This window comes from Tamandua tetradactyla, chromosome 21 (genome assembly GCF_023851605.1).
Source record: "Tamandua tetradactyla isolate mTamTet1 chromosome 21, mTamTet1.pri, whole genome shotgun sequence".
In the NCBI taxonomy this organism is placed as follows: domain Eukaryota; kingdom Metazoa; phylum Chordata; class Mammalia; order Pilosa; family Myrmecophagidae; genus Tamandua; species Tamandua tetradactyla.
In genome coordinates this window covers 56,521,850-56,549,152 of record NC_135347.1, presented here as the reverse complement: position 1 = coordinate 56,549,152, position 27,303 = coordinate 56,521,850, and the positions used below count along the sequence as shown (strand labels likewise).

The 27,303-nt window shown below is 38.5% G+C and overlaps 1 protein-coding gene across 7 annotated transcripts in view; it reads right to left on the bottom strand.

The window, feature by feature from the left end:
* The window catches only part of POC5 (POC5 centriolar protein), a 39,251-nt gene extending 19,465 nt beyond the window's left edge, over nt 1-19,786 (bottom strand). For 2 of the 7 annotated variants that reach the window (XM_077139407.1, XM_077139402.1), the window contains exons 1-4: nt 19,440-19,554; nt 15,674-15,769; nt 8,868-9,009; nt 5,392-5,481 (exon numbers count right to left, since the gene is read on the bottom strand). In XM_077139407.1, coding sequence (XP_076995522.1) covers nt 5,392-5,481; nt 8,868-9,009; nt 15,674-15,769; nt 19,440-19,448 — 337 coding nt within the window. In that variant the 5' untranslated portion in view covers nt 19,449-19,554. Of the gene's footprint in view, nt 1-5,391; nt 5,482-8,867; nt 9,010-15,104; nt 15,613-15,673; nt 15,770-19,308; nt 19,389-19,439 lie in introns of those variants that run through there. The other 5 variants (XM_077139404.1, XM_077139406.1, XM_077139403.1 and 2 more) reach the window with 5 other exon arrangements.
* Between the last annotated feature and the right edge of the window lie 7,517 nt (nt 19,787-27,303).

Here is a 27,303-nt window from a genome sequence, read left to right as displayed (position 1 = left end):
ATATTCTAAAGATGAAGATGGTTAAGGAAACCAGAGAATAAGGCAGAAAGACAAAATTCATGAACTTTGTAAATGTTAAAAAAAAGTATTAATTTTCTTTTACTAGATTTTAGCAACTAGATCTGCACTCATGGGAAAAGCAGTAGACTCCTGTTATGCTGTTTTTTATTTTTTAAATATATATTCAGCTTTAAAAAAAAGAACCATGTAATATAAGAACATGAAAGGGCCTCAGAAATGAAATCGCTCAAAAATATATATGTTTTATATATTCATTTACAACCAAGAAAATTAAACAATAAATGAATTTCTTACATGTGATGTAAATAATCCCATATTAAATAACACAGTTTCATACAGTAAGAAAATTATTCCATTTTTATTAGTTTAATTATTCTGATTATGGCAAGGAATGGATCTGATGTTAGTATGCCCTTAAAATCTCTATTAACACTTTATAATATCCCCTTTCACAAACCCACAAACAACAGTACTTAACGAAAATTTCATAACATTCTTTTTGTTGTTTTTATTTTTACCATTACTTTCTGTTCGTAACAAGTATATACTAGTTCTATGTTATATTCTTTTTTTTTGTATGCTGTATGGCGGAGTCACATGTCATCATTTTTCCATGTGAGTATTCCATTATTGCAGCACCATTTACTGAATTTTTGATTCTTTGTTTGCTTTGCTTGCTTATTTTCTGGGAAGTGCATGGTGACTGGGAATTGAACCTGGGTCTTTCGCATGGCAGGCAAGAATTCTACCACTGATCTACCCTTTCACTCCCTATTATATTCATTTTTAAATGAATTTAAGCAAAAAAGTGAGCATATTTCTAAAACACTAATTGAATAGGCAGTGTGGCGATATGGCAAAAATCATTATGTTGGTACACAAATGTCTGAATACTGAAAAAGAATGCACTGGTTTAAGAAAAATTTAAATTGGCAAAACTATCTTTTATCCCATGTTAAACAATAAAAAGTACTTGCCTTCTAATTAAGCAGTTTTAAGAAAGGAGGCTAGCTTTTAAAAATAGAATTCAGCAAAAGAGATGTGAAGTCACTTCTGAGATTAGATTACAAAAGACTGACTTCTGAGAATTCTAGGGAAGATGGCAGAGTAGGGAGCTCCAACTAAAACTCCAACTAGTGTTTCAGTCCTCCCTCTAAAACAACTTTAAAATAGGTAGGAACTGTCTCAAACAAATATCTAGAAAACACACACACACACACACACACACACACACACACACACACAGAGAGAACACTGTACCCACCGAAAACAGAATATACATTCTTCTAGAGTGCACATGGATCATCCTCCAGCATATAATGGCAAAACAAGTCGCAATAAATTAAAAAATATTGAAACCACAGAGAATATATTATCCAAAATGAAATGAAGCTAAGAATCATAACAGAGAGAGAAAAAGAAAATCCGCAAATATGCAGAAAGTAAACAATATATTCTTAAGTAACCAGCGTGTTAAAGAGGAAATCAGAAGCAAAATGAGGAACTCTTGAGGCAAATGAAAATGAAAAGATAACATACCAAAACTTAAGGGATGCAGTGCAGGCAGTGCTGAAAGGGAACTTTATAGCTCTCAACGCTTACATTAAAAAAGAGGGCAGGCCACGATGGCTCAGGAGGCAGAGTTCTTGCCTGCCCATGCAAAAAAAGAAATACTTTACATCAGAGATCTAACCTCAAAACTGGAAGAATTAGAAAGAGGAGAGCAAACCAACCCCAAACTGAATAGAAGGAAGGAAACAAATGAAGCAGAAAACTAAAAAACAATAAAGAGAATCAACAAAACCAAAAGTTGGTTCTTTGAAAAGATCAATAAAATGGACAAACTTTTAACTAAACTGACAAAGAAAAAAAGATAAAAGGTACAATACTGATAATCAGAAATGAAAAGGAGGGCATCACTACCAACTCCAATGAAATGAAATAAAAAGAATTAAAAGAGTATATACTATGAAGAACTATACGCCAATTAATTAATTAGACAAAATGGACAAATTCTTAGAAACACACAAATTACCAATATTGACTCAAGAAGAAACAGAAGATCTCAACTTTGATAGTAAAGGGATTGAATTGGGAATCAAAAACCTCCCCCAAAAGAAAGCCCAGGATTAGAAGGCTACACAGAGGAATTCCACCAAACAGTCCAAGAAGGTTTAACTCCAATTCTGCTCAAAATCTTCCAAAAAGTCTGGAGAGAAGGAAACACTCTCTAAGTCTTTCCATGAGGCCAACATCACCCTCATACCATAGCTGGATAAAGATACCACAGGAAAAGAAAACTGCAGACAAATATCTCTATGAATACAGACGTAATCACAAAGAAAAAATACTAACAAACCAAATTCAACAGCATGTTAGAAAAATTATATAACATGACGAAGTGGGATTTATCCCTGGTATGCAAGGTTGGTTCAACATAAGAAAATAAATTAACATAATAGATCACACTAACAGAATGAAGGGAAAACCACCACATATCTCAATTAATGTAGAAAAGGTATTTGACAAAATCCAGCACCTTTCTTGAAAAAATATACTTAGAACACCAGGAATAGAAGGAAACTTCCTTAACATGATTAAGGGCATATATGAAAAGCCCACAGCTAAAATCCATTAAGTGACACACTGAAAGCTTTCCACCTGAGATCAGGAACAGGACAAGGATGCCCACTGTCACCACTGTTATTCAGCATTGTACTGGAAATTCCTGTCACAGCAATGAAGCAAGAAAAATAAATAAAAGGCATTCATATTGGAAAGGAAGAGATAAAACTTTTCCTTGTTTGCAGAAGATATGATCCTGTATACAGAAAACCCTGAAAAATTCACAACAAAGCCCCTTGCTTTATTAATTCAGCAAAATGGCAGGGTATCAGATCAAGACAAAAAATCAGTAGTGTTTCTATATATAAACAATGACCAATCAGAAGAAGAAATCAAGAAAAATATTCTATTCACAATACCAACTAAAAGAATCAAATATCCAGGAATAAATATAACCAAAGATATAAAAGACTTGTACATAGAAAACCACAAAACATTGCTGAAAGAAACCAAAGATGACCTACATAAATGGAAGGACATTCTAGGTTCAAGAACTGGAAGATTAAATATAGTTAAGATGTCAATTCTACCCAAAGCAATTTATAGACTCAATTCAATCTCAATAAAAATTTTAACAACCTTCTTTGCAGAAACAGAAAAACCAAACATGAAATTTATACGGAAGGGTAAGAGGCTCCAAATAGCCAAAGCCCTTTTGAAAGAGAAGATTAAGTTGGAGGACTCATATTTTCCAACCTTAAAACTTTACAAAGTCACAGCAAAAAACAGCATGATAGCAAAAAATGGGCACACAGACCGATGGAACTAAATTGAGAGCTCAGAAATCAACCCTCACATTTATGGCCAACTTATTTTTTTTGATAAGAGGTCAAAGACCACTCAATTAAGAAACAGCAGTTTCTTCAACAAATGGAGCTGGGAAAACTGATCTCCATTTGCGAAAAAAAAACAAAAAAAACAAAGAGGACCCCTACCCTACTCCACGTACAAAAATTAATGTAAAATGGGGAAAAAAAAATCAATGTAAAATTGGGGGTGTGAGGGTAGTTCAGTGATAGAATTCTCACCTGCCATATGGGAGACCCGGGTTCAATTCCTGGCCCTTGCACTTCCCAAACAAAGAAACCAACAAAAACAGACAAAAAATTTCAACAAAAGGTGCTGCAATAATGGGCTACTCATATGGAAAAAAGAATGAGATGTAACCCCTGCCATACAGCATACAAAAAAAAAAAAAAATCAATGCAAAAGGGATCAAGGACCTAAATATAAGACTACGACTATCAAATTTCTAGGAAAAAATATAAGGAAGCATCTTCAGGACCTTGTGTTAGGCAATGGTTTCTTAGAACTTATACCCAAAGCACAAGTAACAAAAGAAAAAATAGACAGATGGGACCTTATCAAAATAAAAAACTTGTTCCTCAACAGGCTTTATCATGAAAGTAAAAAGAGAACCTACACAATGGGAGAAAATACTGGATATAAGGATTAAAATTCGGAATACATGAAGAAATTCTCCAACTTAACAAAAAGACAAAAAACCCAATTAAAGTACGGGCAAAAGACTTGACTAGACATCTCTCCATAGAAAATACACAAATGGCCAAAAAGTATATGAAAAGATGCTCAACACCATTAGCCTCAGGGAGATGCAAATCAAACCCACTATGAGATATCATTTCACACCCATTAGAATGGCTATTAAAAACAGGAAAATAACAAGTGTTGGAAAGGATACAGAGAAATGGGAACACTTACTCATTGCTGGTAGGAATGGAAAATGGTGCAGCCATTGTGGAAGAGAGTTTGGCAGTTCCTCAGAAACCTAAGTATAGAATTACCATACAACCCAGGAATCCCACTATCACGTATATTCCCAAAAGAACTGAAAGCAGGGACTTGAGCAGATATTTCCACACCTATATTCATAATTACCCAAAGATGGAATTAACCCAAGTGCCCATCAACTGAAGAATGGATAAACAAAATATGGTATAAACATAAAATAGAACATTATTCAATTGTAATTAGGAAAGAAGTCCTGCTACACGAAACATTTTAGATGAACCACAAAGATATCATGTTGAGTGAAATAAACCAGACACAAAAGGATAAAGTAAGCATTGTATGATCTCACTGATTTGAAACAATTAGAATAAACCAACACACAGAGTCAAAAACTAGAATATGGGTTATCAAGGTCCAGGTGGGGATAGGGAATGGGAAGTTAAGGCTTAAAATGTACAGAATTACTATCTGGAATGATGGAAAGGTTTTGGTAATGGACGGTGGTGAAGAAATACCTCTAAATATGATAAAGGGGCAATGTTAGATTGTATATATGGTAACAGAACAAAATGTTTTTAAAAAAAAATCCCTTGAACTACACTACATATACACTGAAACCTAAGTTAAATCATGGGTTTTAATTAATAGCCTGATTACAAAAATGTGCTACCATCAATTGTAACAAACGCTCCACACCAATGTAAGGTTTTGGTGGTGGGGTATTAATGATTATTCTGTATACCCTAAATTTCTTTAACTAAAAAAAAAAAGGATGCCACATACTATAACACATTAACCTGTCTTAACTGTACTATTTTGGGATCTTATGCAATTAAGTGCTATCCTTAAAATTATTAGCAACAACAGACATTTAAAATCCTGCCAATAAGTAACATGCTGATATTAATCTTCTGTATATTTACTGCATGGGTAATACTTATCAAACTACAAAATGCTGTCTATTAATAAAAGTAAGATAAGAGAAAGTCATACCATCTGTCTTTGAATGACTTGAAGTATTTAAATCACATCCTTTTCCAACTTCCATCCCAGTGTCTCTTGTTATAACAGGGCTATTTTCTGCTGAAAAGAAGATGGTTGTTTATTAAACTGAACTCAAACTTAAAATAAAATGCCTAACCATACATACTTAGGAAGGTAGGAGTATACAGATAAGATATTACAACAAGCAAAATACACGCTGAGCATATAGGAACATTAAGACATTGACAAAGAGAAAAAGAAAAAAAATTGAGACTAGAAAAAGGCTGATACCTTTCGTCAACCCCAATAGGACAGAATAAAGTACAAGGAGTACTGCTTTGAGAAAAAGTGAAAACATAATTGTCCTTTCTTATCCCAACAATAACTATAATCTTTCAATAGCTCCACCACCGCTCAAATAAAGCTGACATTTCCTAGCCTGATATTTAAGTCTTTTCAAAATCTGTGTAGTCTTATCTCCAATTATTCCATTTCAGCCAGATGGTCATTAACACTTCTCTTTAATGGAATGCACTGTCTTAATGTGGTTCCCAATGTAACGAAAATTGCAAGAGTTATGGTTTCTTGCCACTTCTGCCCAAGTGACTGCTTCTTTCTTTGAACTCAGTTGCAGAAAATAACATTAACCTGGCCTGTCAACGTTTAACATCTTAGGTGGACACAGAGAGGCACTGCCTAACTCCTCTTGATGAAGGACTCCTGGCAAGCTGCAGTACAGACATTTCCTTTCCCAGACAATGCATTTCCAGTGACTGAGCAAGGTGACGTTTAAAGGCTTGGCCATTTCAGCTTGACTGGGGTCCCAATGACGGGCATTATTCACTCCAGGGCTCCTAGCTAGATTGGCCAGCACACTGTCGTATTGTAGTCTGATTTTCCCTCTGGTCCATCTTCCTTCCCTTTACAGATAGATGTTGACTCCTAATAAACATCTTTTATCCCAAACTCCATCTCAGAGTTTGCCTTTCCTGTTTTTTCTTTTTTCTTTAATATTTCTCATATGGCCATATCTGGTATTTCTAAATATATTACACAAACTTCTTGAGAGAAAGGCCTATATATTATTTTCTCCTTCTCCTACAGCACTTATTGATGTTATTATATACACAACAGGAAAAGTTCGTGTCAGACAGGAAAGGTTAGGTTTTGCTACATCAACAAATAATCTTTAAATTTCAATGGCTTACAATAATTTTTCTTTCTCAAAAGATATTTAAATTCATTACTATGCAAGTCATCTTTACTCATGGGATCTAGGTTGACAGAACAGCCCCTACCTGGAGTAATGTCAAGCTGTCATGGTAGAGGGGGAAAAAGAGCATGTGATACCATGCTCTGGCTCTTACAGCTTCTGCCCAGAAATGTCACACTTCATTTCTGCTTATATTTCAATGGCCAGAACCAAGGTACATGGATTCATGCCTGAGTTCAAGGGCAGGAAAACAAAATCTTCCCTTCAGTGGAGCATCAAATATAGGAGAAAGGTCATTCAGTTTACCATAGCCACAGCATTCAAGTCATACTAAGAGATTAAGTGGGTGAATTGCCTCAAAAGTTAGAAAAGGATGTACTCTCTTGTAACACAGGATGCTCCCAGGGGTCTGCTACTTTTCTCTAGCTACAATCAAACGTAAGTGACACTGGTTACCCCAAACAGGAACTTCCTTGTCTTTACCTTAGGAATCTGTAATCAATACATGGCGAGAATGAAACCTCGCAAGTATGGCTACGTTAGAGGCTTTATAAACTTTGCCAACTTTGATACACCCAGCTTATACCAAGAAACAGCAACACCAAGAATAAAGAGACTATGATGATAAATTTACACAGACCCTTCTAACAATATTTACTTGAAAATCAAGATATTTAAAGACTAAATTAACTATTTTAACCTCAAAACCTTTTATTGGGAAAAGCAGAGCAGAAACAAATTCTATCTTACATGCTAGAAAAGAGTAGTGGCCATAAATCCCAGGTGATTCAAATGTTGGAGAGATGGGTGAAGGAAAGGGCTCCTGTGTTGGGCCAATGGGAACAACAGTACAACACTTCTGTTGGCAATGGAAAAGGCAACAAGCTCTCGGTAAATCACTTTAAGGGTAGAGGTGCAGAGGGCTAAAATGCTGGTTTGCCTATTTAAATGTATAAGAGGAGAGTATGCAATATTTTGTTTGGATTTACTCAGCAGAGAATGTATACTAGTCTAACCAAAACATCATCAAGATCACTGATGCACAAGGAATAAACCCAAGGTTCATTATCTCTTGAAAATTAGTAAAATTTAGGCAGAAAAAATAATAATATTTAAAATTAATTAAAAAAAAATTTTTTTAAAATACCAAAAAAACACCAAACACAAACATTCTTAACTTCTGATCATTCCATTCTACATATATAATCAGTAATTCACAATATCATCACATAGTTGCATATTCATCATTAGGATCATTTCTTGGAACATTTGCATCTATTCAGAAAAAGAAAACAGAAAAAAGTTCATACATATCATACCCCTCACCCCTCCCTTTCATTGATCACTAGCAATTCGATCTAAATTTAATAAATAATTATTTTAAGGTTCTGGATCTATTCATCAATCTAATGGAGTTGGCCAAAGACTGAGGGGCAATGAAAACTCCATATCTACAGAGAGAGAAAAACAGACAATATGGCTGTGACTTATCAGAAACCCAGGCCTTCCATGATAGCAATCCTTGGAGCTATGGTAACAGTGTAGGAACTGTCTGTTAAGAGAGCTTTCTGTGTACCCACAGGAGGCATGCACCTTTTGAAACAAAACTTACTTAGAATGAGCTGTTTGGGATCTTACACTTTACTGGATAGGTGAAAGGAACCTTATCCTCCCATCTCTACCTTGTACTCACCTCTCAGTGTACAGCTTGGTTTATATTAGCTCTCAATTCTTTATTGACACAGTCCACAAATGGGTTCATCTTAGTCAATATAATCCACAGTCCCCCATGCCCATACAAATACCATTAACAAAGTCCTACACATGGTTCACAAACTTAAGGGATTCTGAGGGCCACTTATGAACCATCTTTAATTCTGAGCTTGGGCATTTAGTTTCCCAGATAATTATGGAGTACCACAATGATACAAGTACAGAGATAAAATGTACTTCCCTAAGAAACATGCATTATTATGGCATTGCTTTATTACTTTACATAAAAACAAGTCAAATGAAGTTCAAATAACAATCCAGCTGACCTATAAAGAACTAGGAATAATATATTAAAATGTAAAGTTCTCTGTATTTTCTGCAAACCCACAATTTCTCTAATTAAAAAAAAAGTATAAAGTTCCTTTAGATGAAACTGGTACACATTGTTGGCTGAGAATAATCACTGATCTGTAGAGGCATTTTCTCATTCATAAGTCAGTATCATTAATAAGCTCTGTAATCTATCAAATTAAGAGATATTAGGAAAAATATACATAACCTTGATTATGAAGAATATCATCAGTTACAGTAGGAATTCTAACATCTGGCACCACTTCTCCCTTAGTATGAGATGATTGTGAAGCATGTGATTCAATATTTGGAGTCACTACAGCGTAACGCAGCAGTTCTTCATACTCTTCCTATGAAAAGCCAGTAATCAATAATATATTAAAACACAATGGACATTCAAGCAAAGGAATGATACAGGAATAGTTAAAGATGTCCTCTACCTCAGGTTCTCTAAATAGTATTTTCATGTACTAAGGAATATATATTTTTGATTTATGTTTTTCATTATCAGCACTCTATAATATAAGTAAATTTCTTAAAAATAAGCAAACAAGAAATAACCCAACAAATATACCTACCTAAATTTCCTCTAGGTATATGTGCCTTACTACTTTCAGTATGTCAATTAAACAGAGGTGACATAAAGATCACCTACAGTAGTTCCCTAAAGCCCATCAACATCTACATTATGGAGAGCCCTTTACCATCTGTCAGCTGCTTGCAGTGGGGAAGAAATAAAATCAGTAATTTCTCTTCTTTTCTGAAATTTAGGTCAAAGGTGCTATTCCAAAAGATAGGAAGGTCTAGGGATGAAAATTAGTTTTGACTCCAGTCACACCTCCAGAAAGCCTGAGTTTTTTCTTACATATATCCAGTAAAAGAGCACAAGAGAAATATTAGAAGAGAAAGAATATTGAAGATTAAAAGAGCGTGTGAATGCCAACCTGTTGTAAAATACCTGCTGGCAACATCATGGCCCATGAGAAAGGAATGACTGAAAAAAATAAAAGCAGTTTGCTAATGTAGACTTTACAGGAATGAATATTCCTTCAATTAAAAAAAAAGGGGATGTCTGATAAAAACACCAGGAATTTGTTTAGCTAAAGAAGGGATATCTATTAGTAAAGTAAAAAAAAGTACTGGAATTTAGAATGTCAAACAGGGGGTTACCAAAGCAACAAATATTTCTACTAAAAAGGAATAATTTTTAAAGCAGGTTTACAGCATGGACCAGAGTATATCCTTGCATTAAAAAAAAGGTAGAAAGGGAAAGGTTTTTTTCAAGAATATGTAATGTCAGCATTCTGATGTGTTCATTCACATTAATTTTTCTCTATAAAAAAGATTTAGTCTAGATACAGAAAAATATAATGCCCAGCATTTTACTAGTTATAAATGCCTCATTATTTGATGTATCTTCAGTATATTATAAATGGATTTTCAAAATTACCTCCCTGAAATGTCACAATAAGACCTGTTGAATTAACAGAAATGCTGTCTAAATCAAAGGAAAGAATTACCATTAATAAGACCACTATGATATGGTATAGATGTCTGAAAATGAGCAAATCTTACATTTTCTCCTATGGTTTTTTATTCATAAGAATATTTAACTGTCCACCTACCTGATTTTCCAACCAATCTGATTATACTGGAATTAACTAAAAGGTGGGTATTTCCTAAAGGAATGCAAGCACTGGTAGCCAAAGTTCTGAAGTTAGAACTACCTTGTATACTTTGTAAGTAGCAATAAGCTTCAAACTAGTTTACAGGAAGGTCTTTCAGGGAACCCACAAATTTACTAAAATTTCATTTTTAAGATATGTAATTCTTTTAAAAAATGAGTAAGAGGAGTATACGCTCAAACTGTACTAAACACCCTAAATTTTAACAAGCCAGAATCTACAAATTCTTAAATTCTTTTGGTGACTGGAACAAAATTGCTCCCACCATATAAATATATACGTCAACTTCTTGTAAAGTGTCATGGATTAGAAAGGTTATTGCTCTGTACAAGTTCATTTTTGTTTCGTTTTCAATTCAGGCCTCTACACATCTGCTCATGGAAACTGCGAAAGTGGGCACCCAACCATGACACATATAGTCCACATTAACTACAAACCACTCAGATGCAGGCTGTCGGGGCCAGTTCCTCCTCTACTTATAGCATGAGAGTAATGAGCTGTGCAATAGCAAATGACCTCATGTGATGTCATATGCTTATCACAGTACAAAGAGTTTTAGCACTTTTTCTAAGTTTGAGTCCTTCTTGTGTGATTTTTACATTTATGGGTGAAAGGTTGAAAAAGTGATAGATTCTGTTGGTAATCAACATTGAATAAACATTTTTCTATCAATTTTTTCTCATGTTTTGAGTCAGTTTCACTGAATATGGGATAAGCTAAATAAAAAGATTCCACTTCCAGCTACTTATACTGAGAATCAAAATTTTCTTCATATTACGTAAGCCAAATATAATATGGAAACAAATTGGATACTTAGGCTGATAAAACTGCCCTGATCTTTCATTACTCCCCAATTTCAAATGTACATTTATCAAGGCAGCTTAATTGTTTTTACTGACTCAGTGAGAAGTAACTGCTACAAATTAAAATTTATAAAATAAATCTGTACAACTATAGTTCTGTTTTAATCTGCTTTTTACATTGGAATTTTAAGAAGAATTGTTTGGAAAAAGGGTCTATGCTAGTTCCAGTTTGAAAACTGATACTCTTTAGGGCAATTAAATATAAAGGAATAAACTGGTTTTGGTTTTAACCTTGATTTGCATATTTAATATGGTTAATTATATATAGCAAATGTTACAGCAGAAGCAAATTATTACATGAACTAATGTTAAAGGCAAAAGCGAGATATGGATATTCCAGAAAGAACGGTTAGAAAGGTCAATAATCAGAATAACTTTCATACTGTTACAATCAAGTCCTTATGTTAAATGGAGCTGTCATAAAGTGTCTTCTTTATGACAATAAACAAGCGTCTGAGTTTTAAACTTACATTTCCTGACAGAAAATAAAAGTCAGCATTTCTTTCAATGATGGTTATAACTGATGCAAGAGTTTATTAGAAAAAAATCATTCAGAACGTAGATACACTTAAATTTTTATGCTGACAAAATAACTATAATTCTCTAAATAGAGAATTATACCCTTAAATATTTAAAATACACTCCTGGACCATGTTACTTTTCTAGTTATTAATATATACATAAAAGGAAATGCTGAAATAGTTTGACAAATTGGGGCCATACTTCAAATATTCATTGGTTCCTATATACTTGAATATATGAGTCAGTCCTTATAACCTAACATAACATAGTATATCAAATTTCAAGTAGAGATTATTTAAGCCCAATAGTAACCATCTTTCCTGTATTTCTTTTGGTTAATGAAACCTCAGGCTTTGACCTGAGCAAAAAGCTAATCAGCTACATTTCCCTATCTCCCTTGCAGCTATGTGTGGCCAAATAATTAAGTTCTGGTCTAAGGGATCTGAATGGAAATAATATGTATAAATCTTGGTTAAGTCCTTAAAGGAAACTGCTTCATTTCTACTTCCTATTCTCTTTTCATGGGCTAGAGAAGGTAGTGAGTCAGCTCTCAACTTTATTCTAGCCCACAAAATAACAATATTATTAAATTATTAATAATATATTATTATCATAATAATAATATTAATAATATAATTGTTAATGTTAATTACAACAAACAAGGCCAACTTCTCATGGCAGAGCGAGAGAGAAGGGGCTGGATCCTCAGATAACTTCAGTACTATGCACCAGCTCAGATTTTTACAAAGGAGAGAAATAAACGTTAAAAGCCACTTGCTTGAGCTGCTCTTAATTGGTTTCTGTTAAAATAGCCAAAACAATACCCTACCTATTCCAATTCTCAAACAGCCAAGGAAAACTTGATTTTGGCTAAGAATGCTTAAAAGTACGACTATTATATATCTAAAGGTCAAGAAACTTGTCAGAATCTCTTCCTACCAATGAACATTACAGCTAGATTGTGTCAAATCAGTTCTGCTCAGACAGAGCTAGCTTATTATCACCTCCAGCCAGCAGGGAGAAGGGGAAGAGAGAAGTAGAAATTAGCAGCTTTAACTTGTGGCTTCCCTACTCTGACCTCTGTCTGGATCAGAAAAGAAAAAAAAAAAAGATCCAACCATACATTTCAAAGTTCCCACAGCAATCACGATGACTTAAAGGGAGATAATAGGCATGTATTATTGGTATCAATGTACATATAGATTTTATTTTACTTTAAGGAAAGATTTTAAAGATCAGTTATTTAAACAACTATTTTAGAATTTCATAGATAATAGATATGTGCTAAATGGACCATTCTTTAGTTAGGGATCAAAACAAATAATACTACTTTTCTTACCTATCAAAGATAACCTGTCTTAAGGTAAGCAGGTATCCTAGAGTAACAACGAAAATTGTAATTTTGATTCCCCTAACAGCTTAATGTGACCTTGAAGTATAATTCAATCCATATATTCCAGGAATCAGTTAAAGTCAAGGGTAACTTGGCTGACACTTTGGAACTGGGCTCAGAGGAAGTTATCAGTAAATAAGGCACCACGGATGCTGCCCTTATCCTTAGTAATTACCATTTTCAGTTTTATGAACCATAAAAAACCAAGACAGTAATGGAAAAAACCCTTAAGAGGAACACTGATGAATGACTTCTATATAAAACGTATGGTTTAACATTATATTTTACAAAGTATATATTTATTTTATATATTTTTTATTTTAAAGATAATTCATGGTACTTTACAATAAACACAATCACAGTTGGGCTGACATTATGAGCAGCTAGCCAACAACACAAAAGATTTCCGGTATGTTCCCCTCTCTCTCTTAAATTCCACACTAGAGATTTTTTTTTTTAATTTAAAGTTTGTCTCCCAATGAAATGACAATTCAAGATCTTACAGGTGTTTAATTTTTAGTATAAATTAATTGTTTTTTTCCTTGAAATAAGTTTTGATGAAAGGCACAGGGAAGCCTTGTCACCTAAAAAGAAAGCACTGAGTGGTAGAGGTACCATCAAAAGTGAAGGCAAGGTGAGGCAGGGTTAAATTCAAGCAATCACTACAGCCAGTGCCAGAATATTACAGATCTTGGGGAAGGAAAGAATGAGAGCAAAACCGAAAAGTGAGAACAAAATTTGGACACTTACATATCTAACAGGGGACATACCTGGCTGGTCCTTTTGAATGTTTGCTTTCCCTTACTTCCTTAACATAAGGAAGGAACCCTCCCCAGCCTAAATCCTGACAAGCCTGCAATCTGAAGATTTCAGGGGAGCATGGTCCTGAAGTCTCTGGAAAGAGTTTACGCTTGTGCTGAAGGTGCTGCAGAAAGAGTACTTGTTCATGGGGTTGCCCCCATACCCAGGAGGAGCACTGTTTTATACAGGATCCCTGCAGGTTTCTCAACAATTGTAGTGAGACTCAAAGGTCAGGGGAGGCTAACAGAATAACGAAATAAAGGTATTTTAACATGTTCCTAGGAAAAGACTTTAATTACACAATAGATTTAAAAATGGAGTGTAATGTGATTTTTAAACTATGAAAATGTAGGGGACAAGCAGAAAAAAGGGGTTAGATGTAGAAAATCAAGATCAAGTGAATGGGAAGATATTACTGCAATGAAACCTTGGAAAAGATAGGGAACTCTCTTGTTATCTGTCTGGAGGAGGGAGGGAACTATGGTGGAATAATAAAGAAAGGCAAGATTTTTGAGTCAGACAAATTTGCTTTTAAATCCAGGTTGTTTAGTAATTTTGTGACATAGGCTAAGTGACTTTACCTTCCTAATCTTCAGCTGACTTATCTGCAAAATAGAGATATTTCCTTCTAAGGGTTGTTCAGTGAATTAAATGGGACAATGTAATATTGTGCATCTAGCAGGTGTCCAGCAACTACTGTTCACTCCTTTAAACTAGGCAAGAATAAAAACACTCTTGTAATGCACTGGCTTAATTTAGCATGAACATAGCTAAATAATTCAAAATTTGGGGAAACTGTTTAGAATTTACCCTTGGATACGCATGGAAGTTTCCTCAGAATGATGCTGAGGTATAAAAATAAAACATATAGAGAAGACTGAGGGTGGGGGTATGGTGGGAGGGAAGGCAAGGTGGAAAAGGTGAAACACCTATGTCACAACTCCTGACTACTTTTATCTCAATAAATATTTACAGTCTTTTTTTCAATACCTTCCCAATTTCTAAATCCATAATTTCAATTAAAAGAATATACTTATTTCATAAAATATTTCTTATAGTTGTTCTCAATTACATAGTGTTATTAGGAACTCACTCTACTTAGATAGAAATATAATGCCCAGCTTCCCCCTCAAGTGATAAAACCATAAAACCCAAGATACGCTTTGTCAGTATTCTCTTACTTAAATCTACTCTAGATATATGAACTCGTATTTTCGATGTTAACACTTAATGTAAAAACGACTGCTGCAGTCAACTCATCCAATTTATCTGTCAACGCCCAGGTCCTATGCAGCAGCACGTGCTGAATGTTGTGGCAACCGGGAATAGAACTTCAGGACAGAACACAGAGGGATGTAGGGCCACAGGAGGATGTAGGGCCCTAGAACTTTGGATGGTTTGATACTGTATTAATTTGCATTAAAAGTGAAAGTAGCACTTATAAGAGCCAGGTATGAGAAAACACCAAGGAAAAGCGTCTCTTGAAATTTTCAGTTTCTCCTCCCACTGTATTTTGTTTGTAGTCCTTATACAAAGAATATGAAGAATTCATGATTATTTCCTAAAAGTTTAAAAGTGTAAGGTAATTCCCAAAGTTTGTAAAGTAATTCCCAAAGTTTGATATTATTATAAATTAAAAGACTCCTTCGTAAATGGCATGAACAAATCAAAAATGTATTCTTAGTTTTCTTTCATATCATCACTTCTTTAAAATAAAAAGATCATGACAAATTTAGACATTTCTTCCTACCTGAAGATCTGAAGAGACAGAACTGCCTTGATTGGTGTCATGTGGCAATACTGGAAGTGAGCATTTCTCCTCATCTGATGACATTTTGCACAAATACTAAAACACAGAAGCAATATTTACTTTTATTTTTTTCCCCTTGATACTGAAAATAAAATGCAATACTGAATCCTAACCTGCAAACAATCTTCATGCGATAAACTAAAATCATTCAACATATTGGGGAGCTAAATCATTGGGCAGGAAAAAAATACCCAAAGACTTAATCCTTGACATTAGTGAGTATATAATGTAGTTAAAGAGACAAGTATGTGAAAAGTTAAAGAAAAATGAAGGCTCCTCAGAAAAATCTCCAGTGTAGCCAGTTGAAACTAACAGACTGTGATGACTGTTCTTAGGCAATGTATGTTAATCTGGGTGCTGCTGTGTACTTTTCTGTAAGACACTGAACCATGGGAGAAGGAACAATTTGTGTGAACCCCCAGCTTAAGGCCCTCTGGGGATTTCAGCAAGGGAAAGGGGTATACCTCACCAGGAGACCACAACCTCAGCTTTAGATAAGACAATAAGGGGGAAAAGGACATCCCCATTCTTTGCTGGAGCAGTGGCCCGATATTACCTGCAAAGGTCTGGCTATGGACAAAATCCCTGTAATTTACCACGCTCCTTCCCCACCCCTAAAATCACAGAGTGAACAACGCTAATTAGGGGGCTAACAATGATAGAATTACTTAAGGCTCCTACTTTCAGGAAGAGAGCTAAAAACAACTTCAGTAATGTATCCTGCACTTAAAAGGTATGGCAGACTGCTGGCTGTTACATATTTTCCCACTTTTCCATAAGTAATGGTTTTATTTTTAATTTGATGCACAACCTTCAGCTAAAGATGTATTTCCTAGCCTCCCTCTTAGCTAGGAAGAGCATTCTTTAGGTCTGTCCAATTGTAGAACTGGATATTCTTGTTCTAGGGTCAAACTATCCAACTGTAGAACTGAATATTCTACAATTCAATAAAGTACTAGAATTATCTGAAAAAATACTTTATCGATTTAATTAATTCATATTAAATAACAGAAAATGCTTAAATAACCAGCAACTTATCTTCCGCAACTGGCAAAACAGGAAAAAAATTAGCCCATTTGTATATAACAACAAATTACTGTTTGCGTGTTTTTTCCTTTGGGGTGGTGGTGGTGCTGATATTAGTTTAAATCTATGGTCAACTTCGGAAAAAATAATCTCTTAATTTCATAAATTTTGGGGAATATTATTTTTAGAAAAGCAAGTTTATAAAGAACAGATTGAAATATATGCACAGAAAAACTGCTGAACATGCTATTAAAAAATAACGGAAGTACTTTTAGTAATAAGCAAACAAATTATTTAAAAGACAGTGACTATTCAAACTCTCTGATAATCAGTTATGTGTGAGACACTGAGGAACGTAAGACGGAGAAGAAATCCCTTGTCCTCAAAGACGTTACAACCTGTAGGGAAGCCAGACAGGGACCTCTAGTGTGACTGACTGATGAAAACAGTGCTGTCTGACCCTAGAACAACAAAGACGACAAAGTAAGGAGGGGGGAGAATTCATTTTTCATGGGAAGGTTGTGGAGGTGTGAAGAATTGGGGAAAGAGTCAAAGCGTTTATAGAGAAGATAACACAAGGGTGCAGACATAAAAGACAAGCAGTTCTCCATCCTGAAAGATGGATAAAAGGTATAGATATTCCAGACAATAGAGCAGCATAAGCAGACAGCAAGGCACTGACAGGTGTGCTAGGAACAGGGTAGTCTGATAAGGGGAGTCCAGGAGATTAATGTTCTCTCCGAAAGTAATCCAGAAGATAAATGAGGACTTGAATGTAGGAGGCAGCAACGGGAAGGGAATGGAGGATATGACTTTGAGCCAAGTAGTATTATGGTAGTGGAAATGAGAGATCATGAAAAATAACTAAAAAGTGGTTAAAGGTAAGAATTGTCATGGCTTCCTGATTTCTGGCTTAGGTGACTCGATAGTTGATCGTGCCACTCACTAAAGGAGGGAATGTAGGAAGATACATGGTTGGGAAGAAAGATGAGCTCGGTATCAGATGTGCTGGGTGTGAGGTGCCTCTGAGCATTGTAGGTGGAGCTGCAGGCACGCATCTTGTGGCCACATCAGGTGTGTACTGCACAGCTCCCCAAACCGCCATTCACAGAGGCTATGATGGAAATGGTGATTCCTGCAGTTATGCAATGTGGGGGTCCTGCATAAAAGGTAAACAATTTGGAAATATAGTTTGAGGAGTCATCAGTGTAACAAAGACTAATGAAACAAGGGAGTTGATAAGACCACCTAGGAAAATAAGTGTGAGAAGGAGTTCTTCACCTGAGATCCATATTACACAAAGCGCATGAAATATTTTTAGTGAAAATGCATATTGCATTTTTCTAGGAAGAGGATCAATCCTTAGCTTCCAGTGTGTTCAAAGGGGATTATAACCCTTATAAAGGACCTCTACTGTAGGGAGAAGACAGTTAAGGCCAGAACCACTAACACTTAGAAGGGAACAAAAGAAAAAGAACCAACAAGGGAGACACAAAAAGGCAGAACAGTAGAACTAGGAGAGTAGCATCACAAAATTTTCAAGAAGGGAGCAGTCAGAGCAAGATGCCAAAGACTGGAACAGTCCCTTGCATCTGGTCATCAGAAGTCGCCAGGACACTGACCCGAGAAATTTCGGTGCAAGCTGAACAGGTCTCAGCTGACAGGGAGCTGAACAACAATTGAGAGATGAGAAAACTGAGGTAGAAAGGGCAGATGCAGAGAACACTCCAAAAGAGAACAGAAATACAGGAAATAACGCGATCCAGTGAGTTTTACTGTCTATAATTAACACAAGCTGAGTGAACTAAATCTCAGCCCGACTGTCTTTAGGTAAGCCAATTAGGAAGGCTAAACAAGCACATACATCTGCACGGTGGAACGCTGCCTTACTGACTTCAAATCCACCACTCCGGTAACCTGGTTCTTTCATATTTCATTCATCTCTTCCTTTATGATTTGCTTGCAACTAGGTAGGTAGCAGGTGCCGGTTATTTAAAAAACCAGCTGGCTGAAAAGTATGGTCAGTGTTTAAGAAGTTTCTGAACATTGATACTGAAGACAAAAAACAACAATTGCACTTTCGGAAAATATGCTGTCTTCCTGTATGCTGTGTTTTGCTCTTAACAAGCAATTCCTTCATGTTTCTAGATTCAGACACAAAGGGGAAAAATGAGCCTTGCTTAATGGACGGCAGAGGTACACCAGTCCAGTAAACTTGCCGTACGCCCTACCTAACCCACGCTGTCAAAAAACACAAGATAAAAAGCTCCGAGTGCTTCTCTTTTGCCAGAGAAGTCAAATTACGCCTTGGAAATTATCAGCAGCCAAGAAAGAGGGGTTCTGTTTCTCAAGCGCACCCCCCCGGGGCAGTCAAGGGTGAACGGACGCGCAGGCGGGCCGGAGGCGACGTCCCCGCGTCCTCGGCGGGTCTGGAAGCAAGGACAGGGGCGAAGCCACCCCGCCACGTCCGAGGGATAAAGGAGGAGCGAGTAACAAAGGGTTAGGCGTTCTCTACCGTCCCCTTCCCAACCCATAAGGCACATCCTTACTTCAGCACGCTCAAGCGCCGGCGGCAGCTTCAGCCTCGGTTTAAATCACCACAGCGACAGGAGCCGCCCCACTTCCGGCCCCCGCATTCCCGCCCTCCCTCTCCCGAAGCCTGCCGGGGGGCTGTCTGCACCTCACTCATCCCAGAACCACGCACAGCACTCGCGTCTCGGCCAAACGCCCGCGGTCCTTTCCGGGAGCTCAGACCCCCACTCCGCTACCTCAACCTGGCCGCGCCAGCGGCCGCCGCTACCCACCGTCGCCGTCGCCCGGCGTCTCCTCACGCGTCCCAGCGGAAGCGGCAGCCACCTGACAGTTTCAAAGCGCAGGAGGAATTAAGGACAACCTCGCGCATTGGCCCTGAGCTTCAGCAATCTGCCGCTTGATTGGCCGCAGTGCCGGGGCGGGGCTAGGGACTTCTGCGGGCGAAGCCGGAACGAGGATATTGAAAAGAGCCGCGCTCCGCCTCGGCCCGCCCCCGAGGGCGGGACCCAGCAGAGCCCCGCCCAGCGCCCGGGGAGGCGGGAGCGAGCTCCACGCATGCTCAGTTGTGTTCTGCGGCGGGTTTTAGAGGTTCGGTGCTGAACCCGGCTTAAGGCAACCGAAGTGGTTTGCGGTTGGCTTTCAATGATGCTGGTCGTCTAGCTTGGGGTCCTCATATTTTGGTCTGCCTGAGAATCCTCTGCACCCACAAGTCACCTGCAAGAGACTCACTGGGAGGTTCTTTTGCAGACTCCTGTCTGCTAACGTCGTCTGCCTCGGTCCGGGCGCGGGAGCCTGAGTTTCTAACACCGCCAGCGGTTCCCACGCGGGAACTTGCGGACCATCCTTCAAGAAACTGCTGGACTGGGTTTTACCAGGACCTCAAATGTGCCCTTCTGGCGAAATAAGTGTCGCCTTTAGAATCAGATAAATCCTGGCTTTGCCCCCTACTTAGTGTATTACCTCGGGTAATTGCACCTGTGCAACAAGGTTGTGGGGAGAAGAGATGAGTTAATATACCTGCAATGCCAACACTGAGACGTAGGACAAATATTAGTCTACCGGTCAACTTGTATCGCCAACAGATTCCGCTCGAGGTGCATGAGGATCCAGGTGGCAAATTGTCCAGTCATGGGGTGCATGATGTGGAGAACAATTAAGGAGTCCTGGGCGAGCTTTTTGGGTTCCCTGTGTTACTCGGGGGGTGATGTATCGGTCGGTTTCTTCTGTAAATGGAAATGACATAACCTGGGTCACACCTACAATTCATTGTTAAAATGAAGTAACGAGCACCAACAGTTTATCATAAGCTATGCTTGCTCACCCTTTTTTCCCCATCCATAGAAAAGACAAGTTCTGATTAATAGATACACATTCATCCCTGGCTCTAAGTTCTGTTTTTTAATTGACTTGCTAAATGGTGACCCCATCACTGTACTTGTTACTAAGGCACTACCCTTGTGCTCATCTGTCACTAGACTCCACGTTTCTCTTTGTCTTATCTCTTTTGGGAGGCAGACCTTCATAGAAACCACTGGGTAAACCACCTGTTCCTCAGTAAAGCTGTGGAGAGATAAACCAAACCTGGTCTGGAAGTTATTAATTTGTATATGATCCTTTTCCCAGAGTTCTTAGAAAAGAAAAAGAAAAAAAAATGAAGCCTCCACAAAGCCATTATTTAGTTTCCAGCTTGAAACCTACATAATTCAGTTATTCATTCAACAAATATTTTCTAACATCCACCATATGCAAGGCATTTAGCTGATATTAGGAATAGAGTGCTGAACATGGAAATTAGAGTCTAATGGGGGTAAAACAAACATCAAACAGCAACAACAAATCCACAGAAATGAATGTATGCCTGTCTGAGACAGTACATTTAAGCTGAGATCTGAAGGAAAGATAGGAGCTAGCCACAAAAGAATGTATTTTCTCTAATAAACACACATATTGTACTTATGATGTTCTGGGCACTGCACCATAGCACTCATTAACCTATTCAATTCTCTTCTGTCCTCATTTTGCAAATACTCAAAGTGAAGCACAGAGTGGTTACTTGCCCAGGATCACACAGCTACTAAGCAAAGAGTGGGTATTCAAATTAAAGTAGGAAGGGTTAAAAAAAAAAAAAAAGAGGCAGTCTCAGCTCCAGAGTCCATGTTCTTATAACTCAAAATGTTCTGTTGGGAATAACGTGGCCAAGGTCTAAAGGTAAGAAAGCAATTGTTGTATCTGAATAATGAGCCAGAAGCCAGTGAAGTATTCATTTAATTTAATGAGTAAAACTGGAACTTAGGAGTGAGGGGGAAGAGCACCAGCTTGTAGTGGCCCAGTCATTCCTGACTTGTGGTGGGTGGTCTTACTCCAATATCTGCTTCCATCTTCACGTGGCCATCCTCTCGATGTGTCCAAGTTTTCCTCATTAAGCACACTGGTCCTATTGGATTTATAGCCCATTCTAATCCAATATGCCCCAAATAAAGTCACATTCTGAGGTTCTGGGTGGACATGGATTATGGGGGCCACTATTCAACCCAGTACAGCATCCAACTCTGAAGGAATGGTTAAAAGTTTGAGATTTTAATATAGTTCAAGGGAATGTTTTTAGATGTTCAGGAGAGATGAAAATGATTTGGACTAGAGAGATGAAATTGGAGAGAAGACATATATGAGATAGACTTCGGAGTTATAATTAATGGGATTTCATGGATTGCATTTGAAATAAAGAAGAGAAAGGTGTCAAGAAGGACCCCCCAGATTCAGTTATCTGACTTGGGTGGACGACATCTTCATTTACTAAGAAGAATACTATAAGAGGAGCAGGTTTTTAAAGGGGAAGATCAAAAGCGCAATTTTTAAGCTTGCTGTTTGAAATGCCTGGAAATTTCCAAGTGGACTTCTCATTAGATCATCGGGCATAAAATGTCTAGAGCTCAGAAAAGAGGCGAGGGCCTGGATATATAAATTGGGGAGCCTTTGCATATAGGTATTGTGAATTACAAAAATGACTCCAATTCTTCATCTCTCTGTATCAGTGTCCTTTGCAGTGTATCTTTGCAGTGCCTTCTCACTAATGGCCAAAGAGAAGTTAACAAACATGATACAAGCAGAGGTTTTAAAAGAACTTGTGTTGGGGGGTGCAAGGGTAGTTCAATGGTAGAAGACCTAGGTTCAATTCCTGGCCCATACACTTCCAAAAAAAAAAAAAATTCAATACATGGTGCTGCAATAACAGGATAGTTACATAGAAAATAATGAAATGTGATCACCCCCACTCAGCATGCAAAAAAAAAAATGTTGTGTTATTGGCTTGGCTAGGCTTGTTTTGCCCTCTGTTATCATCATGAGAAAATGCCTGGGCTAGCCTGCTGGAAAATGGAAGACATGTGTAGTACAGCTGAGTTGCCCCAGTCATCCCAGCTGAGGCCATCCTAGATCAGCTTATAGCCAGCTGACACCCAGACAGACAGGTAAGTTCCATCAAGAATAGAAGAACCGCCCAGCTGACTTTCAGACACTTGAGTTAGATAAATGATTGTTTAAAGCACTGTTTTGGGAGTGGTTTGTTATTATAATATTATCTATTATGGCAACAGATAACTAATACAGATGCAATTTAAAGTTAAGAAACTAGATGAGACAACTTGGGGAAAGAGAGTAAAGTAAGTAGATGTTTCAGGTTGCTAGAGCTGCTGGAATGTAATTTACCAGAATTGGGTTGGTTTTTACAAATGGAATTTATTAAGTTACAAGTTACAATTTTAAGGCCATGAAAATGTCCAAATTGAGACACGAACAAGAGGATACCTTCCCAGAGGAAAGGCTGCTGGCTTCCAGGGTTCCTTTCTCACAAGGGAAGGCACATGGCATCAGCTGCTGGTCCTTCTCTCCAAAATGTCTCTGTGGGTGTTTTCTGTCTCTCTTAGCTTCTCCCAGCTGTGAGCTCTCTCCAAACATGTATCTCCCTTAATGGACCCCAGCAAACAGATTAAGACCCACCTTGACTAGGCAGAGTCACATCTCCATGGAAACAACCTAATCAAAAGGTCCCACCCAACAATAGGTCCGGCCCCACAAGGCTGGATTAAAAGTTCATAACAGATTCAAGTCAGCACGGTAGAGAAGAGGGTTCTGTAATGTTTAGAGGCTCGGAGCAATGGAGGACTCAGCAAGGAAGACTGAGAAGAAGGGACTAGAGAGGTGGGTGGAAAATCAGAATAGGCGTTAGTAAAATCACTAGTGTGGCAAGATGGAGGTCATTCATGCCTTGGCCATTCCATGAGCCCCAAGTTCCAAATCTCTGTTTTAGCATGACTTCTTCTTCTTGTGCCCACTGTTTTGGGTTTAGCCATTGTTGAATTTTGCTCTGGACCATTTCTGGTTGTATTGCATGCCTTTATTTCTTTGTATAATTCCCTCTTCGCACTCCTGATAAATTATTTTCTGAAAGTATATTTGGGTTGTGTCACTTCTTCCTCAGAATCTTCCATACTATGACATGGTGTTCAAAGGTCTCCTAAACCTAGCCCCACCAAACTCAGAAGGTCTACACTGGGCTCTCCAAATTTATCAGTTACCAAAGTGTAAAATTTTGGGGCAGCTGTGAACCCTTTATGAGTCTAAGCTCCATCTCTTTAAAAACTGAGGAAATATAGAACCTATCAAATCTAAATCTAAATCAAAATTTGAATCCAACGTGAGCTTGATCCTGAATCTGAGCCTGACTTTGCACTTGAATCCATCCCTCTGATCCTTTCTCTCAAAATCTGTCCCCTCCTTCCACAGGAAAATCACTGAAACTGGGCACATGCCGGCCTAGCCGGACTACATTTCCCAGCCTACTTTGCAGTTACTGAGGCTAAGGAATTTGAGTGGAAGTGAAGAGTACCACTTCCTGAACTGAGATTTAAGACAGGCGTGAGTTCTTCAGTTCCCGCTCTGTTGGGCTGAATGACCATGTAGAATAGTACTTTCTTCCCAGTTCTGTAATATGAGAAAACAATCCTTTTTTTTTCCTCATTGTATTTTTTTGTCAATCCATTACAGCCTTAATTCTAATTAAAATCAAATTTATTTTTATATGGATGGATATATAAAGTTGTTGGAAAACAATACATGTGAAAGCATTTTGGAATTTTTAAAGAAATTTTAAAGTGCAGCAGCCAAGTGAGATAGAAAGAACATAGGATTTGGATTCATCACCTGCAGTGTAATGGTCAGCAAAATAGTAAATCAGAAGCAACACCGGATTCCTGGAGGGATTGCAGAGATAACTGCCACTCTTAAGGACTTGAAGGATGCAGGGGTGGTGATTCCCACCACATCCCCATTCAAGTCTCCTATTTGGCCTGCGCAGAAAACAGATGGGTCTTGGAGGATGACAGTGGATTATCATAAGGTCAACCAGGTGGTAACGCCAATTGCAACTGCTGTTCCAGATGTGGTATCATTGCTTGAGCAAATCAGTACATCCCCTGGTACCTGGTATGCAGCTGTTGAGCTGGCAAATGCTTCTTTTCTCAATAGCTATTAGTAAGGATCACCAGAAACCATTTGCTTTCAGCTGGCAAAGTCAGCAATATACTTTCACTGTCCTACCTCAGGGTAGGACATATCTCCAGCCCTATGTCATAATCTTGTCCACAGGGAACTTGATCGTTTCTCCCTCCCATGAGACATCACATTGGTCCATTATATTGATGATATCATGTTGATTGGACATAGTGAGCAAGAAGTAGCAACTACTCTAGATTTACTGGTAAGGCATTTGCGTGTCAGAGGGTGGGAGATAAATCCAACAAAAATACAGGGGCCTTCCACCTCAGTGAAATTTCTAGGTGTCCAGTGGTGTGGGGCTTGTCCAGATATCCCTTCTAAGGTGAAGGATAAGTTGCTGCATCTGGCCTCTCCTATGACCAAAAAAGAGCACAACACCTAGTTGGCCTTTTTGGATTTTGGTGACAACATATTCCTCATTTGGGTGTGCTACTCTGGCCCATTTATCAAATGACCAGAAAAGCTGCTAATTTTGAGTGGGGACCTGAACAAGAGGAGGCTCTGCAACAGGTCCAGGCTCTTGTGAAAGTAGCTCTACCACTTGGACCGTATGATCCAGCAGATCCAGTGGTACTGGAAGTGTCAGTGGCAAATAGAGACGCTGTCTGGAGCCTTTGGCAGGCCCCTATAGGAGAATCACAATGCAGACCCTTAGGATTTTGGAGCAAAGCCTTACCATCTGCTGCAGATAACTACTCTCCCTTTGAGAAACAGCTTTTGGCCTGCTACTGGGCCTTAGTAGAGACTGAATACTTAACCATGGGCCACCAAGTTACCATGAGACCTGAGTTGCCTATCATGAGTTGGGTGTTGTCTGATCCACCAAGCCATAAAGTTGGGCATGCACAGCAGCACTCTATAGTAAAATGGAAATGGTATATACGAGATAGAGCCAGAGCAGGTCCTGAAGGCACAAGTAAGTTACATGAAGAAGTGGCACAAATGCCCATGGTTTCCACTCCTGCCACATTACCTTCTCTTTCCCAGACCAGAGTTATGGCCTCTTGGGGAATTCCTTACAGTGAATTGACTGAGGAAGAGAAAACTTGGGCCTGATTTACAGATGGTTCAGCACGATATGTAGATACCACCAGAAAGTGGACAGCTGCAGCATTACAACCCCTTTCTGGGGTGTCCTTGAAGGACAGTGGTGAGGGGAAATCCTCCCAGTAGGCAGAACTTCGAGTAGTGCACCTGGTTGTTCATTTTGCTTGGAAGGAAAACTGGCCAGAGGTGCATTTGTATACTGACTCATGGGTTGTTGCTAATGGTTTGGCTGGATGGTCAGGGACTTGGAAACACCATAATTGGAAAATTGGTGACAGAGAGGTCTTGGGAAGAAGTATGTGGATAGACCTTTATGAGTGGCTAAAAACATGAAGATATTTGTGTCCCATGTGAATGCACACCAGAGGGTGACTTCAGCAGAGGAAGATTTTAATAATCAAGTGGATAAGATGACCCGTTCTGTGGATACCAGTCAGCCTCTTTCCCCAGCAACTCCTGTTATTGCCCAATGGGCTCATGAACAAAGTGGTCATGGTGGTAGGGATGGAGGTTATGCATGGGTTCAGCAACATGGACTTCCACTCACCAAGGCTGACCTGGCTACAGCCACTGCTGAGTGCTCAATCTGCCAGCAGCAGAGACCCACACTCAGCCCCCGATATGGCACCATTCCCCGAGGTGACCAGCCAGCTACATGGTGGCAGGTTGATTACACTGGACCACTCCCTTCATGGAAGGGGCAGCGATTTGTTCTAATTGGAATAGACACATACTCTGGATATGGGTTTGCTTTCCCTGCACACAATGCTTCTGCCAAAACTACCATCCGTGGGCTTACAGAATGCCTTATCCATCGTCACGATATTCCACATAGCATTGCTTCGGATCAAGGAACGCACTTCACAGCAAATGAAGTGCGGGAATGGGCACATGCTCATGGAATTCTCTGGTCTTACCATGTTCCCCATCATCCAGAAGCAGCTGGATTGATAGAACGGTGGAATGGCCTTTTGAAAACTCAATTACGGTGTCAATTAGGTGGCAAAAACTTGAAAGGCTGGGGTAATGTTCTCCAGGAAGCTGTGTATGCTCTGAATCAGCGTCCGCTGTATGGTGCTGTTTCTCCCATAGCCAGGATCCATGGGTCCAGGAACCAAGGGGTGGAAATGGGTGTGGTGCCACTCACTATTACCCCTAGTGATCCACTCGGAAAATTTTTGCTTCCTGTCCCTGCTACCCTGAGTTCTGCTGGTCTACAGGTTTTAGTTCCAAAATGGGGTGTGCTTCCTCCAGGAGAAACAACAGTGATACTACTGAACTGGAAGTTAAGAATGCCACCTGGCCACTTTGGGCTACTTATGCCTCTGGATCAACAAGCCAAGAAGGGGATTACATTATTGTCTTGGGTAATTGACCTTGACTATCAGAAGGAAGTAGGACTGCAACTACAT